The sequence below is a fragment of the Diabrotica undecimpunctata genome, chromosome 3 (genome assembly GCF_040954645.1).
Source record: "Diabrotica undecimpunctata isolate CICGRU chromosome 3, icDiaUnde3, whole genome shotgun sequence".
Lineage (NCBI taxonomy): Eukaryota > Metazoa > Arthropoda > Insecta > Coleoptera > Chrysomelidae > Diabrotica > Diabrotica undecimpunctata.
Window position 1 is genome coordinate 166,224,056 of NC_092805.1, and position 17,296 is coordinate 166,241,351.

The 17,296-nt window shown below is 34.7% G+C and overlaps 1 protein-coding gene across 1 annotated transcript; it reads right to left on the reverse strand.

Moving 5' to 3' along the window:
• Nucleotides 1–2,705: 2,705 nt before the first annotated feature.
• Nucleotides 2,706–16,852, reverse strand: LeuRS (Leucyl-tRNA synthetase). Its single transcript, XM_072527468.1, has 15 exons — nt 16,695–16,852; nt 16,385–16,636; nt 16,036–16,209; nt 15,661–15,822; nt 15,283–15,527; nt 12,803–13,028; nt 11,542–11,901; nt 10,870–11,291; nt 10,485–10,660; nt 7,137–7,470; nt 6,687–6,960; nt 6,288–6,542; nt 3,799–4,014; nt 3,321–3,552; nt 2,706–2,964 (listed from the first exon to the last, which is right to left on the reverse strand). Exons 1-15 carry the CDS (start codon nt 16,695–16,697, stop codon nt 2,765–2,767), a joined length of 3,531 nt encoding a protein of 1,176 aa, XP_072383569.1. The 5' UTR covers nt 16,698–16,852; the 3' UTR covers nt 2,706–2,764.
• Nucleotides 16,853–17,296: the final 444 nt, after the last annotated feature.

Genomic DNA, 17,296 nt, shown 5'->3' on the forward strand with positions numbered 1-17,296 from the left:
GCACTGCTCCCAGAATCCGTGGGACTGACCAAGTTGTCAATGGTGCAAGTTTTTGAGCTTTTTAGTTCATTCTATGTGCCTGGTGAAGTTTAGTTTTGAACCTTAACATTTCATTTAGAGGATGTTTGTCAATTTAAACACCACATGGCTGCCTAACGGCTTAGTACATCACAGTATACAAAACCATTAAAACTGTTTCCTACTATCCAGTATTGCGCCCATCGAGTTAGAATCTATGGAGAGGGCATCACGTGACTAAAAACGACCTCACTTCGGCCATATTGTTTTGCCACTTTTGACAGATCGTATATGTTTATTTACGTTTGTTATTTTTCGAATATTTTTAGTTTTATAATACTTTTATAGAAACTGTAATAATATATTGTGATAGTGCATAATAATGGTTTCTTGTTCTCAACGTAGTTGCAGTAGCAGAAGCAATGTTAATCAAAAATCTTCAGGAATAACGTTCTACAGGTTAGTATACAAATATGTAAACAAAGTAATGGCCCGTACTTCGGAGAATAAATTAATAGTATTTGACTGTATTAATTTATCTTTATGTATATTATATCGTATTTTTAGTGTTTACCGCGGGATAAATCATAGTTTATTAAAAATGTATTGCACTTTTTAAGATTATGATTAAGTAAATCTTCTGAATAACTAGTCATATTTTTATAGTAGTTTTAATATTATTGAGTCCGGCCATGATCCCACCGCCATATTGGTATCATCGTTATCCACGCCTACCTACGCATTTTTTAATACACACGTTAATATGCTCATAGTTTCTCCATAGATTTTAACTCGATGATTGCGCCGGTCCAGGATCAATTCACATACACTGTTACTTGGTACTGAAAATGCTGCTTACCATTTCCAGGAATATTTATCCGAATATATCGGATATACAGTACCTGGCCAAATTATTAGGCCAAGCATTAAAAATTTGCATTTTTTTAAATTAATAATTTTTATCAACAGAAATGTTAGTTTTTCGCATAGCAACATTTAATATAGTATGGTGACATTATTGTCCCCATTACTGTCTGTGAAAATTTGAATTCTGAACGGTTTTGACCTGAAATTTTATTGCAGAGGTGAGTAATTTATCATTTTTTAGATTATAAACATATGCAGTGAAGTTATTGGTATGATTAAGGGTATTATACATTTTTAGATTGGGAATAAACATTGATCTGTCACCAAAATGAGTAGGCCATGTAGCTGAACAAATGACTCAAAATGAAATAGCAGCAAAGGTAGGAGTATCAAGAAGTTCTGTAAGGAATATAAAACAGAAAATTGCGTCTGGAGTCAGTTTGGATCTAAAGCGTAAGGGTCATAGCGGAAGACATCGTGTGACTACTCCTAGGACTGATTGCAAAATAAGAGATATTTGCCTAGTAAACAGATAGAAACCACTGCGAATACTTACCCAGGAGATAAGAGATGAAGGAATTTGTGTTTCAGAAAGATAAGTTCGTCGAAGACTTGTCGAAAACAAACTGGTAGCTAGGAGACCAGCTCGAAAGCTAAGGTTTACTCCGGCTATGATAAAGAAACGTTTCGAATGGGCACAAAACTACAAAAACTGGACAGTCGAAGAATGGAAAAAGGTATATTTGTGTTGTTTTGCTTGAATATCAATATCAAAAACTAAAAAACATGAGCATTTCTAAAAAGTTTGTTGATTTTAGGTCTGCTTCTCGGACGAATCCGTTTTTCAAGTTTTGACAGATAAAAACGAAGAAACTAGTTTGTGGAATCCGGCAAAGGTACAGGCCGTCTCTACGTGGTGGAAAACACGATGAGATAAGACCAGTACCGGAAAGTACTCGAGACGAGACTTTAGCCACAGCTGTAGGGATGATTTCCTGGCGAAGAGGAACCCATATTTATGCACGATGGTGCTCCTTGCCACAAGGCTAAGAGTATTTCAACTTATTTAAAACAAAAAAAAAATGAAAGTTCTTGACTGGCCAGGCAACTCGCCTGATATGAACGCTATTGAGAATGGGTGGAAACTACTGAAAAGGGGGATTGCGAAAAAAAAAACATTACTAATAAAAGGGAGTTACTTGAAACGCTCATATACGAGTGGAATCATAATCCTCACCTTCAGGAAACTATTCAAGTCTGTATCGAGAGCATGCCTCGACGTGTTCAAGCTCTTTAGCAGCCAAAGGCGGATATACAAAATATTACATTTATTCCTACTTTGTAAAAATTATACTTTTTTAATAAATAACAGTTTTTTGTTAACTTTTTTAGTAGTTTAGTTAACTAAGAGTTAAGATTCACAAAAAAGAACAAAACAGTAATTTTTTTCAAATATATTCATAATAACTTAAAATGGAAATGGGCTGGACACGTTGCCAGAATAAAGGACGGAAGATGGACTCGCAAACTAGTTGAATGGAGACCAAGAGCCGGTAAACGTAGCAGAGGAAGACCACCAACACGATGGCAAGACGACTTACGAAATACAACAAAAAACTGGATACAGCAAGCACAAGATAGACTTTGGAGACAAACAGGGGAGGCCTATGTCCAGCAGTGGATTGAGAATTTGGCCAGGTACTGTAGACCGAATGTCGACAAAATGAAGCGATATTATATGGCGATCCGGTAAATCTGCCGAGGACATTATACACTGAAAATTTAACACTAAACGAAAGGAATAAGTAAAATAGGACACCTCTTAGGAAACTCAATATTTATTAAAACTTTATAAATAAATAAACAAATAATCTTATTGTTATACAACTAAATAAGTTATTTGGCTTCCTACATCCACAGTTTCTTTTCCTAATAACAGTTTAAGTTTCGATTCGTCAATCTTGAAGACACTATCAGGTGATACTTGAATCTTATTCTTAGTTGGTTCATTGAACGCTGGTATTTTTGTGGGTCCTAGAACTGGATCTTCAAACCTCCATAGCTGAATAGATTCTGGTTCTGAAAAGAAATAAAACAACTAAATCAACAAATTGAGTGCTAGATTCTTAAAATATAAAACCGCAGGGAGGAGTAAACGGACGTACAGAATAACGCGAGAGACACGATTATAACCATATTGGTCTTTCATCTTCAAGACGACATCAGATGTTTCACATAAATAATATACTACAATAAAGTACATAAAAAGATTATATGACAAAAATATATTAAACGCGAATGGTGTTAAGAGGACGTTAATAAACAAATAATACTTCTGAGTTATCTACTGGAACATGCACTAGATTTAGATTCACCACCACCATAACCATTAACTTTAGGAACAAATACCTTAAATATATACAAAAAAAACTTACTTTTCATAGCTTTACTATCTTTGGCGAGTCTTTGCACGACTTTTTCGTACGTATCTCCGTCACTAACAGTCAACACTTTTGAAAACAGCCCATTCTGTGGAACAGGATTTATAAATTCCAATTTAATACCTGGTTTTGCAGAAAACAGTACGAAAGGAGAGCCTGGACAGCACTCTTTCATCTTCTCCGATGCTTCTGGGTCATCAGTATACTTAATGATAACTTCTTCGAGCTGTAAAAAGAAAATATTTAAATAGCTTAATAGTCGACGTATTAATAAAATCAATAAAGAATACTGACTTCTTTTTTATTAAACAGAATATGACACTTGTGTTCTATGAAGCCCTGTTTGGTTGATCATTTATCGATCTTTATTTACATTTGAGAATCTGAGACAAAGACAAAAATACCAAAAAGGACAGTGATTGCTTTACACATAATTGATTACAATACTATAGTGAATGTTATACATACTTACATCTAAAGTATACGCTAGGTATGCACTGTTGGTCTTGAGCACAGCAGCTTCGTCAAACTCCAGCGTTAGTGCTAAAGCTTTCACTCCTAGTTGCTCAATTTTATCTCTAGTAGCTTGGACGAACGGCATAACTCGTTTCATGTACTTTTTGAGCTCGTTCATTTTGCCGAATTCCACAGAAAGGGTTTTGTTATCAGGTAGAACCCCTTTGTTTGCCTAAAACATTTAAAATTTGATAAAATCTTCTTAATTCGCATTATAATGAAATGTTAATGACTCATAAAAACTCATATAAATAATGAAGGAATCTCACATATAAGATCATATGACATATGAGATATCTCACATAACGGGAATATTATATTTATGCAATCAGTTATACAGGTCTGATCTGCCACGAATCAGCGAGCTCTACACGCCCACAAGAAATAGTTTACGATTTGATTGGCTGAATCACATTGACTAAACTTGACCATACTGATCAAAACGGACGCCACATTAACTCAATTTCTTTCTAAATGTCTACTTAAAAACAAAAAATATAATGTTCCCGATTGGGAAACAACGCATGAACAATGTAATAAAGAAAAATAAGCTCAATTTCATATATTTGAACAGTTAATAATATTTATCTTTTAAATTACTTTAAGATTTTTTCAACTTTGGCGGTTCTTTGGTTTGCTTATGTTTACTATTAAGAGTACAGTCATATGAAGACTCAGAATTGGTATTTCCAGAAGGAATTGCTTGCAGTTTAGATTTAATTGTTTTTAACTTTCTACTATAAAACGATTTAGAAGCTATCGTAATTACACAATTGTAGTTTAAACAAAAACTATTTTGTAGCAGGACAATTGTTACCTCAATACACATTATTCCCAAACGGGAACGCAGAAAGTATCACTTTAATACAATCTTGGCCATTCGAACTACCTTTTTACTAGATATGAGTATTAATTGTTTCTAAATAACATAAATTTTTCTGTAAAATTTAAAACTCCTTTTTTACACAAACGCTATATAAAAACTTTGTACTATGTCGATGTAAAGTTAAACAGAATAGTTGAACTTTACTTCTAATGATGGTTCCCATAAGGGAACGATGCATAGAAACGGGTGAAAATGTTTCTAAAATTGTTTTTATTGAACGTATGTTTGTATATTTTGTGTTCCCCATTGTGATCAGCATCCAATAGTGTTAAAATACTTACAAAATAAATAAAATACTTCGATCTAAATATCTTATTTCGGGAACCAGGTTAGAGAAAATGTAAGATTCAGTTTACAAAAATCTTGGCGATTCTCAATTTTTTACTAAATATGATTATCAGTTTCTTCTAAATTTATCTGGTTTTCAACAAAAACAGTACATAATAAGTACTTTGTAAATATAATCCATGAACAGCTAACAATTCACCTTTTGCGTGCAAACTAATTTCTATAAAGCGACAAATCGAGCGACCTGTTGCAGACTAGTCGTATTTGATATTTAATACTTGCTCCCATAAAGGAACAATACTTAAATAAGGCAGAAAATGTTGACAGAATTTTTTTATTGAATATATATTTATATATTACATATATCTTTTATTGAATATGTATTTTAAATTTGTGTTCCCGATTGGGATCAATATCCAATATAGCGTTAAAATAGATATTATACAGACAGTCAAACGAAGAACAGCTCCATAAATCAGGCACAAGGTTGAATAGCTACTTACACCAAGAATATTGTTTGTAGCAGTTAATATCACATTGTGGTATATTATTTAAACGATTGCAAAAACGCGGTATTTTAGCTAAGTTTATAGTTACAATTTATTTAACAATAGTGTAGTACTTTTGGTCTGTTTCCTAATTAACTAATGATATAACTTAGTGCAGCAAAGAGCCAGCAAGAGTTCGATCGCATTGGCCAATGCACCTCATTTCATTTCTTACAGGAAAACGTCAAAAAAGCTGTTGATTCTGCACATCTTTTACTCTTTTTGTGGTGGGGGTAGGACAGCTCGTCTTAACGTGACGTACGAGGACTCGTTGGAAGGGGGAATGGAGAGGGGGTATGTTGGATTCAACAAAAATCAAATGTGGCAGTGTGCACAAAGGATACATAGACCTATCTTCGCTTCTATTGATCTGATCGTAACGTGTGAGGTGTCGCGTGATGGGATTTAACGAATACAGAAAAAAACAGACATGGTGCCGTTAGAAAGGGGAATGGGCGAGGGGTTTTCTTCTTATTACTTCCTGAGGCGAGGGATAACATAGTAGCGTGCTTGGTGTCTTAGAAGACGGGGAAGGGTGAGGGGTACAATAATGTAGAAAAATCAAATATAGGGTCTTGCCAAAGTTCAGGTGTCACTTAAGTATATAAAAATGTCCTCTTCTGCCTTGAACATCAGTTCCAGTTTTCATATGTATCTTTTATAAGAACTAATTATGATTAAGTAGCATAGATTAGTTGTTGTAGTTTAGTAGTATAGACTTACCTGGAAATGTTTTTTCAGTGTAGTTAACACCAAGCTCTGCCACTCTGGGAAAGTCTTAGCTATCCATATATTAATAACGTTAGGCTTCTCTACGGGTGGAGGATTGGGATTATTTTTAGTTTTGACACCTTGCAGATACGTTTTTAGATAGACTCTAAACGAGTGAGCGCACTCCATAAGATATTCGGACGCTTTGATCTTTATTTCATCAATAGGACCTACCACTGGCCACGATGCATTCACGACACTGGTTTTCTGAAAAAGAACAGCTCATATAGCACAGTTTTTACTGTAAATGACTAAATACATTTATCATATCAAATTGAAGTAAATACACTTCAATTAGAGTATTACAGAGAGTATATAGAGTTGGTTCGAGCCAAACCAATCATAACTTACATTTCCTATCAGTTCCCAAACATGTTCAGCTACATGAGGACAAATGGGAGACAAAATGATGGCTTGGACTTCAATAAACTTCATAACCAGATCAATGTGCATTCCGTCTAAGCTTATCTCTCTGTATTTGTCTCTGATAGCCTGGAATTCGAAAAGGCCTGTTCGCAGTGCTTCTTTAAACAGTATCTTTTTATAGAATTCGTCGGTTTCCTTGATCTTTTGATTTATTTCGTTCTGGAACACATCGTCGCTAAAGGAATTGAATGGTCCCGTCCTAAAACAGAAACAAAAGTTGTTATTTTAATAATCCTTCACATACACACAGTGGCTGCATCTGGCAATAATGGCAGGAAGGCTGAGAGCTAAGGTTTTATTGAAATCGGTAACTGTGGTGAAACCAGGTTGTGCAATATTTCGTGAAATTTATTTAAAAATAGCAAAATATCTTACCTGTAAGATGATTTATTAGCCAACACCTCCTTCACCCATTCAATAAAAGTGTAAAGACGCAGAATTCCAGCATCTGCAGTGCTCTCAACAAAGTTAGCGTCTTCGATAGTATCTCCCGAATCCGCGAGACATAATCTGGTACCATCGGCGCTAAATTTATCGACAGCTTCTCCTAGTGTTAGGAAATTACCGTCGGATTTTGACATTTTAGCTGAGTTTAACATCAGCAGTCCGTTGGCCCAAATGCTTTTCGGCCATTTAGACTCGTCCTGGTCCCACATGGCGACGTGATTAAAAATGCAGTACGTTAAGTGGTTTTGCACCAAGTCCTTACCTGAAATATCATTGAAAATGAAATATACAGTTAAAAAATGTGTGGAACTTTCTCCCTATATACTAGTCACTTACGTAAATAAACTGATGTATTTTCTATCTAGCTTCTGCTTCATATCGTGGATCGTGGTCACGTATATGGATCTTTTTGAAGACTCGGATTAATCAGATAAGAAATCCGAGTCTCGGGAAAATTTACTGATGGAACTACAGTGTTAAAAATACAGCACAAATTTCAACGAACAAACTTGCTGTTCTGATTAAACGATTATTTAAATTTCGCGTTTGACAGTTACCTGGCTTCTAAAAACTTGATTATTTCCAACTTGATTATTTCCCTCCATTTTTTTCGGTCCCTTGCTTTCTCTCTCCATTTTCTCATGCCTATTTCTGACAAGTCTTGCTTTACTGATTCCAACCACTTCTGGACGTCCTCTTCTTTTTTCCCCATTTCTTCCTCCTTCAGTATTGTTTTAACATTTCGATTCTCTGGCATTCGTATAACGTGACCAAGCCATCTAGCTCTTTGGGCTCGTATTTTTGATGTAATTGCTGGTTTTCCATACATCCTCATTATTTCTTTATTCGTTCGTCTTCTCCAAATATTCTCTGCCGTCTTTATTCCTCCGAAGATTTTTCTGAGCACCTTTCTTTCCCAGATCTCTACTTTCTTTTCTTCCTGTTGGGTCATAATCCACGTTTCACTGGCATCACTCTGGATCTGATTACTGTCTCGTAGACTCGCAGTTTAACTGTTCTTGACACATTTTTTGCTTTCAGTATTTTATATCTTTTATTATTTTAAATATTATAAATGATGATAAACAAATTCAAATGAAATAAAAAATATGATGAAATTGTGAGTAAAATAATAAAAACAACAATTTTTATTTTCCCATACAAACAGTTAAATCTCCTACTCCTTAGGATTGACGTCACTAAAATAGTGACTATCTTCACGTCTATTTACTTACACGAGTCCGGTTTTAGGTTAAGTTTAATTTGTTAATATAAATCATTCTTATATTATGTATAAAATAACTAATATATAACTAATAACCATCTAAAAAATTTTAACCCGCAATAAAATATGAGAAAAAAGAGACAACATTTACAACAACAAATTGAAAAAGAAGAACGTGAACACAGAAGCAAGCAAAATAAAAAATTCTACAAAGAAGTAAGACAACATAAGAAAGGTGCATAATATAAGAACACCGAACTTTGTGAGAGATAAAAATGAGCAAATGATTACAGCTGAAAATAAATTAATCGAAAGATGGGCTGAATACTTTGAAAGTCTTCTAAATGTCCAGGTAGACGCGGATGGAAATAAAGCAAATTGTGAGTACCAAACGGCCGAGATAGAAGTACCCCCGCCAAGCCTGGAAGAAATTATCACGGCGATAGAAACCCTAAAAAATGACAAATCCCCGGGACTAGACAATATTGATGCAGAACTGATTAAAAAAGGAGGGCATGAACTTAGAACTAAAATACACCAATTAATGAAAGAAGCCTGGGAACAAGAAATAATGCCAAAAGAATGGAGTGGCTGTATTATCGTGCCAATACATAAAAAAGGCAGAAAGGATACATGTGGCAACTACAGGGGAATCTCACTAATCGGTACTACATATAAGATATTAGCTTCAGTTGTACTAAAACGATTACTGCCATATACAGAGGAAATTATTGGCGATTACCAATGCGGCTTTAGGCCTGGAAGATCAACAATCGACCAAATATTTACTATCAGACAAATGCTAGAAAAGTATTGGGAATATAATAAAGAAGTACACCAGATCTTCATAGATTTCAAACAAGCATATGATTCCATAGATCGCTTAAAACTGTGGAGTGCAATGATGGAGTTAGGCGTACCAAATAAGCTGACCATGATTGCGCGAATGTGTGTCAACAATTCCTTTGCACAAATTAGAATAGGAGGCAAAACTTCAAAGGCTTTCGGCATAAGCACCGGACTCAGACAGGGAGACCCGCTGTCCCCATTACTATTTAACCTAGCATTGGAATATGCAATGCGAAAAATCTATACCAGAGTCAAACCAGACATAACTGCCAGAGGAGCAAAGATTATTCTCGCATTTGCAGATGATGTAGATGCAGTAGCACAGACAGCACTGGAAGTTAAGGATATAGTATCGAACTTTGAAGAAGCAACACTAAGCGTAGGCCTGAAAATAAACGAAGAAAAAACTAAATACATGGTCGTATCAAAAAAGGAACGACAGCGAATAAGACAAAACATTACCATAAACGATCATAATTTTGAGGTGGTCAAAGAATTCAAATACCTAGGAGCAACAATTACCAGTGAAAACACAGGAGAACGGGAGGTTGAAATACGAATACTGGCGGGGAATAAATCATTCTTTGCCATTCAACATCTAATGAGGTCAAAGCTTCTCTCAAGGCGTGCCAAAATCCAAATGTACAAAACCATAATACGACCAGCAGTGACATATGGAAGTGAAACATGGACATTGAGAAAGAAAGAAATCAATAAGCTATTAGTATGGGAACGCAAAATCCTGCGAATTATATATGGTCCTTGCAGGGACAGCGTGACAAATGAATGGAGGAGCAGATACAACAATGAAATAGAGACTCTCTTCGGGAAAGGAAACATCGTAAGATACATAAAAGCCAATAGATTAAGATGGGCAGACCACGTGGTACGGAGTGATGACGACAGACTGATTAGCAATGTGTTTTGAGAAAGACCAGATGGTAGAAGATCGACAGGAAGGCCTAGAAAAAGGTGGAAAGACGCAGTCAGGGAAGACCTGGAGAAGATGGAAGTAAGGCCATGGGAAATAATAGCACAGGATCGGAATCAATGGAAGGCAATAGTAAACGCGGCAAAAACTCACGAAAAGTTGTAAAAGCCAATGATGATGATGATGATGAATAAAATATGTATAACTCAATGATTATTTTAAGAATGAGTTTGCTTGTACTAATAAAGAATATTCAAAAACATGTACTTGCCTGATACTCTCATATCGAATGGCATCCAATATTCAAATTCCCGCTTCATTTTATCTAATTTTTCTTTTTTGATTCCACAATTAGAAGGATATTTAGTTTCTTTGAAAAATATGTAATCCCAAACTTCTGGAGTCATTTGTTCTGCTTTGATGTCAAGAGCGTTAGGACCAGTACCTCTAAAAATACCATAATTTATGTAAAAGAACAGATTGAAAAAACGTTTTTTAGTCTTCGCCAAAAAATGTTGCAATAAACAATAGAATAATCCAGAAATGGGATTGTGCTCCATTTGTTTACATAATCATTGAAATCCAATATCACATATTTTTTTAGCACGATCAGTATAAAATAATTATGGATGTGTATGAACAAAATGTCTACTCACTTAAAAGTGCCTCCTTGAATCAAATGTGCCACAGTGTAGTACGCCATATAAATAGTGGAATCAGAAAGAGACTCGATCAGCCATTTGGTGTCCCACGGTAACTTAGTTCCGAGTCCGTAAGTCCTAGAACAAGCATGTTCCCGTAGCCAATTGATGCAACCGATGAAGTTCTTCCTAACTTCATCATAGTAGGTGTTCATATTATCTAAAGCCTTTAAAGTCGAGCTTTTCCATTCTTCGTTTCCATAATCAAGGAACCATTGGTCGCAAAGAGCCACGACACATTCGTCTCCAGAACGGGACATTACTTTTTTCTCAGGTTCGTAGTATATTACCCCTTCCGATTTGTCGATGATGGAGTTCTGTATAAGTTTCTTAACGTCCTGGATCTTTTTACCTTTGTGTTCACCAATGGACATCACCTAAAACGTGCATGTCAATATTAACTGTCGAAACCATTCTTTGTAAATGAGAAAATTGTTTCATATGCTTTAAGGCTATCTGCACATCCACAAAATCTGGAACCGTTTAATAATTTTCATGTCACTTGATACCAACACCACAAACTTTCATAATATTGCTCTTATAATGAAGCTATGTGTCTACTAGTGAAGGAATTTTAACTCAAGTATCAATCCAATCAATCAACAATAATAGATAAGTTCGACTTACCCCTTCATAGAAACCCTTTAAATAAACCATCTCCTTAGCTTCTAACAACTTATCTTTATCGTTCTGACTTTGAATTTTCAACTTGTCATATACAAACACCGCAGCCATTTCGCCGAATCCCGGAATTTCAAGTACGGGAACGGGCTCAAAAGGTAGTACCATTTCATCTGTGATTCCGTACTTTTCCCTGAAGGGTTGTTTCTTCTTCAAATCGACAATAGCTGCGTAATCGTCGGGAGAATCGGAAGGTACACTGGTGACGACACCAGTACCTTTGTCCTCTTTTATTGTCAGCATAGGAAGGGCGTATATCTTGGGGTAGACTGATAACGGGCTGGTTAAGGCGCAACCGAGAAGATCCTGGAAAATAATATGTCAGAAAGTTAATAATTCAACAAATAAATTATTATTTTTATATATAATATTAGTCAGTAATATTGGTCAATATTGTGCATTATGCAAAAATTTACTTATTGTTAATATTGTTTACATTTCTAAATTAAAAGTGTCACGATTATTAAGTCCACGCTTCTGCTATGTAAGCAATAGGATGATTTTATTAATCCACTTTACATTCGATTCACAAATCCGAATAAATATAGGCTTCATTAAGTATAAATGTGTGATTATTATCCCTTCTGCTATATACTTCCAACCAACGGCACCCAACATCAGAACTTGGTCCACACAAACATACCTACAGTATCGATCGCTGAGCAAAGTTAGTGAGAATTAACCCAATAATCGAAAGTTTGTTAAAACAACAAATGAATATCTTAGATAGACATCCCTAATATAAATTAGCGAATTCTGGAGAGAATGTAATAGAAAATATCCAAAATTGTGGAATAAAAACTATTTTATAACTGTTTCATTGTTTTTTAGTTTTGAAAAAAGAATACAAAATATAGGAACATGATCTTGGCTGACCTACAGTTAAAAAAACTAACAAAATGGAAACCTACTCATACTAATAAATTGGGCGCTTGCCGCATATAAAAGTACTTATCATGATTTCAAGAAGAGGTACATACACAGTTAAAAATAATTTCAAAGCCAGTAGAAAGTGAAAAAATAATAGAAGTGTAACACAAATGTGAAAAATATTATTAAAAAATAGTGAAGAGAGCTTTTAGTTTATCTTCTTAATAAGTGAAATTTGTTAACACAATTTTTTGTCTCTCTCTTTTTTGTTATACTTGAGTTTAAAACACTATTCATAATGTTTTAAATTAAACTAATACAGTAAGTCAAGTATTACCTGCCCTGTCAACTCCACAACAATGTCAAATTTCCCCTGTTCTTTGGTAAATTCTTGGAAGGCCATATTTCTTGCAGCCCTTGGCGTACAAACAAATATTTCATTATTTTTTGTTTCAAAGCCAATATATTTCATGTCCGGCCTTAACCAGCAGTTTGTCTGTCCGTACATTGTTTCAGGCCTCAATGTTGCTGCTACCAAAAATACCGGTTTGTTTTGAAGAGAGCTAAAATAAAAGCGTTAATGTAATAATTATTAGAGAGTATAAGTAACTAATTTTGAGAAATTTTTTTGATTTGCTATTGAGAGAGAGGGAGAGTGAGTACTAAATCACTGTTAAGTAGTCATTCCATAGGTGTACAATTTATTATAATAACTACCATTGATGACTAATTTGCGCCAGTAACGGCAGAACTAAATAATAAACTATTTCTGGATAAAAATAGTCATGGTTTCTATGAAATTGGCGGAGTCTTTTACGAAAAGCGAAAACGATACCTTTGAATTTAATTGAGGGACTAGTTTCCAAGGATATGGTGGAATTATACCGTATTTGCTCACTACCACCTACTTTTCATGGAAAAACCAGATGTAGTAGCAATGCAAAGCCCACTAAGCCCGGTAGTAGCCAACCTTTTCATGGAACATCTAGAGAAGAGGGTAACGGAGTCATTATACAAACCAAGGGTATGGTTTAGATACGTCGATGACACTTTTGTGATTTGGGGTCACGGAGTAGAAAAAATTAACGATTTCCTGTCTTATATAAACACACTACATCCAAATATTCAATTTATGATGGAAACAGAGGAAGATCAACAACTAGCGTTCGTAGATGTATTAATAAATCGAAAGGAAGGTTACTTAGGACATAAAGTGTATCTAAAACCTACACACACACGGACAGATACCTAAACAGGAACTCAAATCATCATACAGGCCAAAAACAAGGTATCATCAAAACTCTGGCGGAGAGGATGAAGAGAATTTGTGAACCACAGCATCTGCAAAGTGAACTTCTTCATATTGAAAAAGCGCTCACCTCTAATGGTTAAACCAGAAGAGAAATACATAAAGCGATTAACAATGTTTCTAGAAGAAAGGATGAAGAAACAGCATGTATAGGCAAAACATTCTTGCCCTATATATCGGGGCTAACAGACAGAATTGGGCGAATACTTAAAAAAGCCAATGTAAAGACCATTTTCAAGCCAACAAAGAAAATTAAGGACTGTTTAAGATCGGTGAAGGACAAACGCGACCCGTTAGCAACGGCCAAGGTATACATGTGGAATAGTATATGTGGGTACCACAAAAACACACACAAATACAAGGATAAACGAACATAAAAGCCATTTCGTTTATTACATATCGACAAATCTGCCGTTGCCGAACACGCTTTGGGAAGCGGAGAACATCGGATACTGTTTGAAGAAACGCAGATGCTGGATAAAACATCACAGTACTACCCACGGTTGTATCGGGAAGCGGTGGAGATATATAATCACCTAAATAATTTTAATCGGATAGAAGAAGGACTAAAAATCAACAAAACATTGATAGCGATATTAAAATCCACAAACACACTTCCCGCAAATCACGAAAAAAGAAAAGCTACAAACGACGACATGCCCTCTCACGCCGAAACCAGTGGAGGGGAGGCGAGTAGAAAATATAAATAATATGACCTCTGTAGTACAACACAGCGTTATTTTCAGCTTCCAAACGAAGCAGTCTCCTGAAGATGCCAACCCCTAGTATTGGCGAAACGTTGAGAACTAATCTCAGGACAACGGCCTAACAGCCTGAACAAACAGTTTAAGTTCATCAATGGGGAGCTGATAAATATATTCTACTTATGTACACAGAACCCTCATCTCTAATAATTTGAGTTCACCCATGCAGGTGAGCTACACGATATACTCTAATCATTAATCTGCTTAAATAACAAAGTTTAAAATGCCACAATTTGTAAAGGTTTCATGTCCTCTGTACCTAAGTATGCTGCATCGAGATATCGAGACATTCCAACTACCCAACATGAGCAGAAGAGAAAAAAATAGTTATCTCTTGACTGAGAATCAGAGATATTAAATTATTACATGGAGACTTAATACCCACCACTTGTATGTTCAATCTGCTATGTATCTCTAACAGTAAAGTATATGTTCAGTAAAAACTGTATCCATTACAGTAATAAAATAACAAAATATGGTCTCCACACGAAGTAAATCTGTATAACAGAATATAAAAAGACTACTATAACCATTAATATGTTGTATTATTTACAGAGGGCTACATAATAAGAAGATAAAAACAAACACGAACTTGTAAGTAAAGGACTAAGTGGTAAGCTTTTATTAAAAAGTTCAAAAGCTACAGAAAACTAATTATATTGCAAAACTGGAGAATGTCCTAGCAAAATGCAATAATTTTGATCTTTTAAGACAAATTAATGCTTTTTTCAGTACTTAACTTACCTTAATTTTGCAGGATATGGAGCCAACAGTTTCATCTTGATAAGAGTATACTCCTGTGGTCCCACACCTTCCCCTGAAGCACGGTCATGATCCATACAAGGCTGTCCATCTCTTACAGAAAAGATAGTATTTCTTTTACCAAACTTAATCTTGTTCCGCTCTTTTAATCTGATAAATTGCCACCTTACGAATGAATCGTAGAAAGGATTCGCATCTGTTGTAATGAATGTTCTTCTCCAGTCAGTCTATAACATTAATATTGTTGTGTGATAGTGCACCACAATAAAAAAAGAAAGAATTTTTAACTAACTCTTTATTTTTAATTTTTTTTTAGCTCTAAAACTTGATGCAATTTTTGGTTTTCAATAAAGTACTTACATGTATACCAAATCTATTAAGGTCTTCCACAGCTTTAGGAGGGAAAAATTCACACCAGTACAAAGCATCAGCAAATTTTGGAATGTCCTTATCATCGAGACCAAGACTTTGCATTATTTGCCACTGGAATTTTCCTGGACCAGCTTTAGCTACAGCTTTGCTCTAAAAGAAATAAACGATTTATGTGTGGATGGATGTATGGATCAATATGGTCTAAAGCACACTTGATATATAGAAAAATCAAAGCATTTTGTCCCTTTACTATTGATTTTAAAAGTAAATACTAGAAAATTTTTCGCTACATTCTTTAGTATTTAATTTTTTAGGATATTTTTATATTTATTGAATATTTTTATATTTATTAAATAAAATTACCTTTTTTGATTTACTTTTATCTTTAGGAATACCATCCTTTTCATCTTCTTTAACTTCCTCTTCTACCTCTGGAAACTTTGGAGGATTTCCATACAATTCCATTTCTCTCTTCAGTTTGTCAGCACATGCCTTAATTGGCATTCCAGTACAGTGAAAACCAAAGGGAAATTGGACCTTAAAAGTATTTCTAAATTAAACTAATAACTTCATAAATTGTGATCAAAGGGACTATACCAGAAGATATATAATAGCCAAGAAAATAGACTCTGAATAATATGAGATATATTGTTCATAGTATAAAGTATAAGGTAAGCATGAAAAATAATAACTTAAAACAAAAAAAAGTTACCTTTTTCCCTTTTAGACGGTTGTAACGTACAGCAAATTCACATTTCGATAAACTAAACGTATGTCCAAGATGTAACCGTCCATTCATGTAAGGATAAGGAAAATTGCAAAAGTACTTTTCATCCTCAGATTGCCTTGGCGTATCTGGTGCATCAATTTCGAAGATCTTTTCATTTTTCCAGCGGTTTTGAACTTCCTTTTCTACTTTTTGTAGGTATTCTACTTTAAACGTTCCTTTTCTTTCAATGTTTGCCTAAAATTACATGATTTCATCATTTATTGCATATATCTATAAGTGTTAATGAATTTACCATTTTTATATCAAGAAGTCACGAAATAGGACATGGAATAAAGATAAACTAGTTTTATTTTAAAAACATACGGTACTTTTGATAGTAAGCAAAAATTACTAACAGCCCGTCAGTTGTTGCAAACTTCGAGGTTAAAAAGAACGTCACTTAAAAAAGGTTAGATTCTTCTATACGTGTTTCGATTTTTCACCTGTCCTGTCTTATCTATAACAAGTATTCAGCTCTCGCTCCAACTCGCTTTATGATTTTTTCTATGAAGAGCCATCATAACAGTTCTATCAATTGCTAGATGGCGCTATAACGTTGAAATATTCTAGTGTTACAGGGGCACCTAAAAAAATACTACAGAAAAAACAAAATTTATTATTCAATCTCGTAATTATTATTTCGACAAAATTGAAAGAAAGATTGACGTCTCCAAAACAAGATTGGAAATTTTGGATTCGACACAAGCGAAAATAAGTATTAACATGAAAGAAGAGAGAAAAAGGATCTTTAAAAAACAACGCGGATAGATGCCTTTAAAGTAAGAACTTATGAAGAGGAATTCTGAAAGGTTTTAGCGGTAAGTTCGAATCAGATTTTTCACATAATCAAGACCA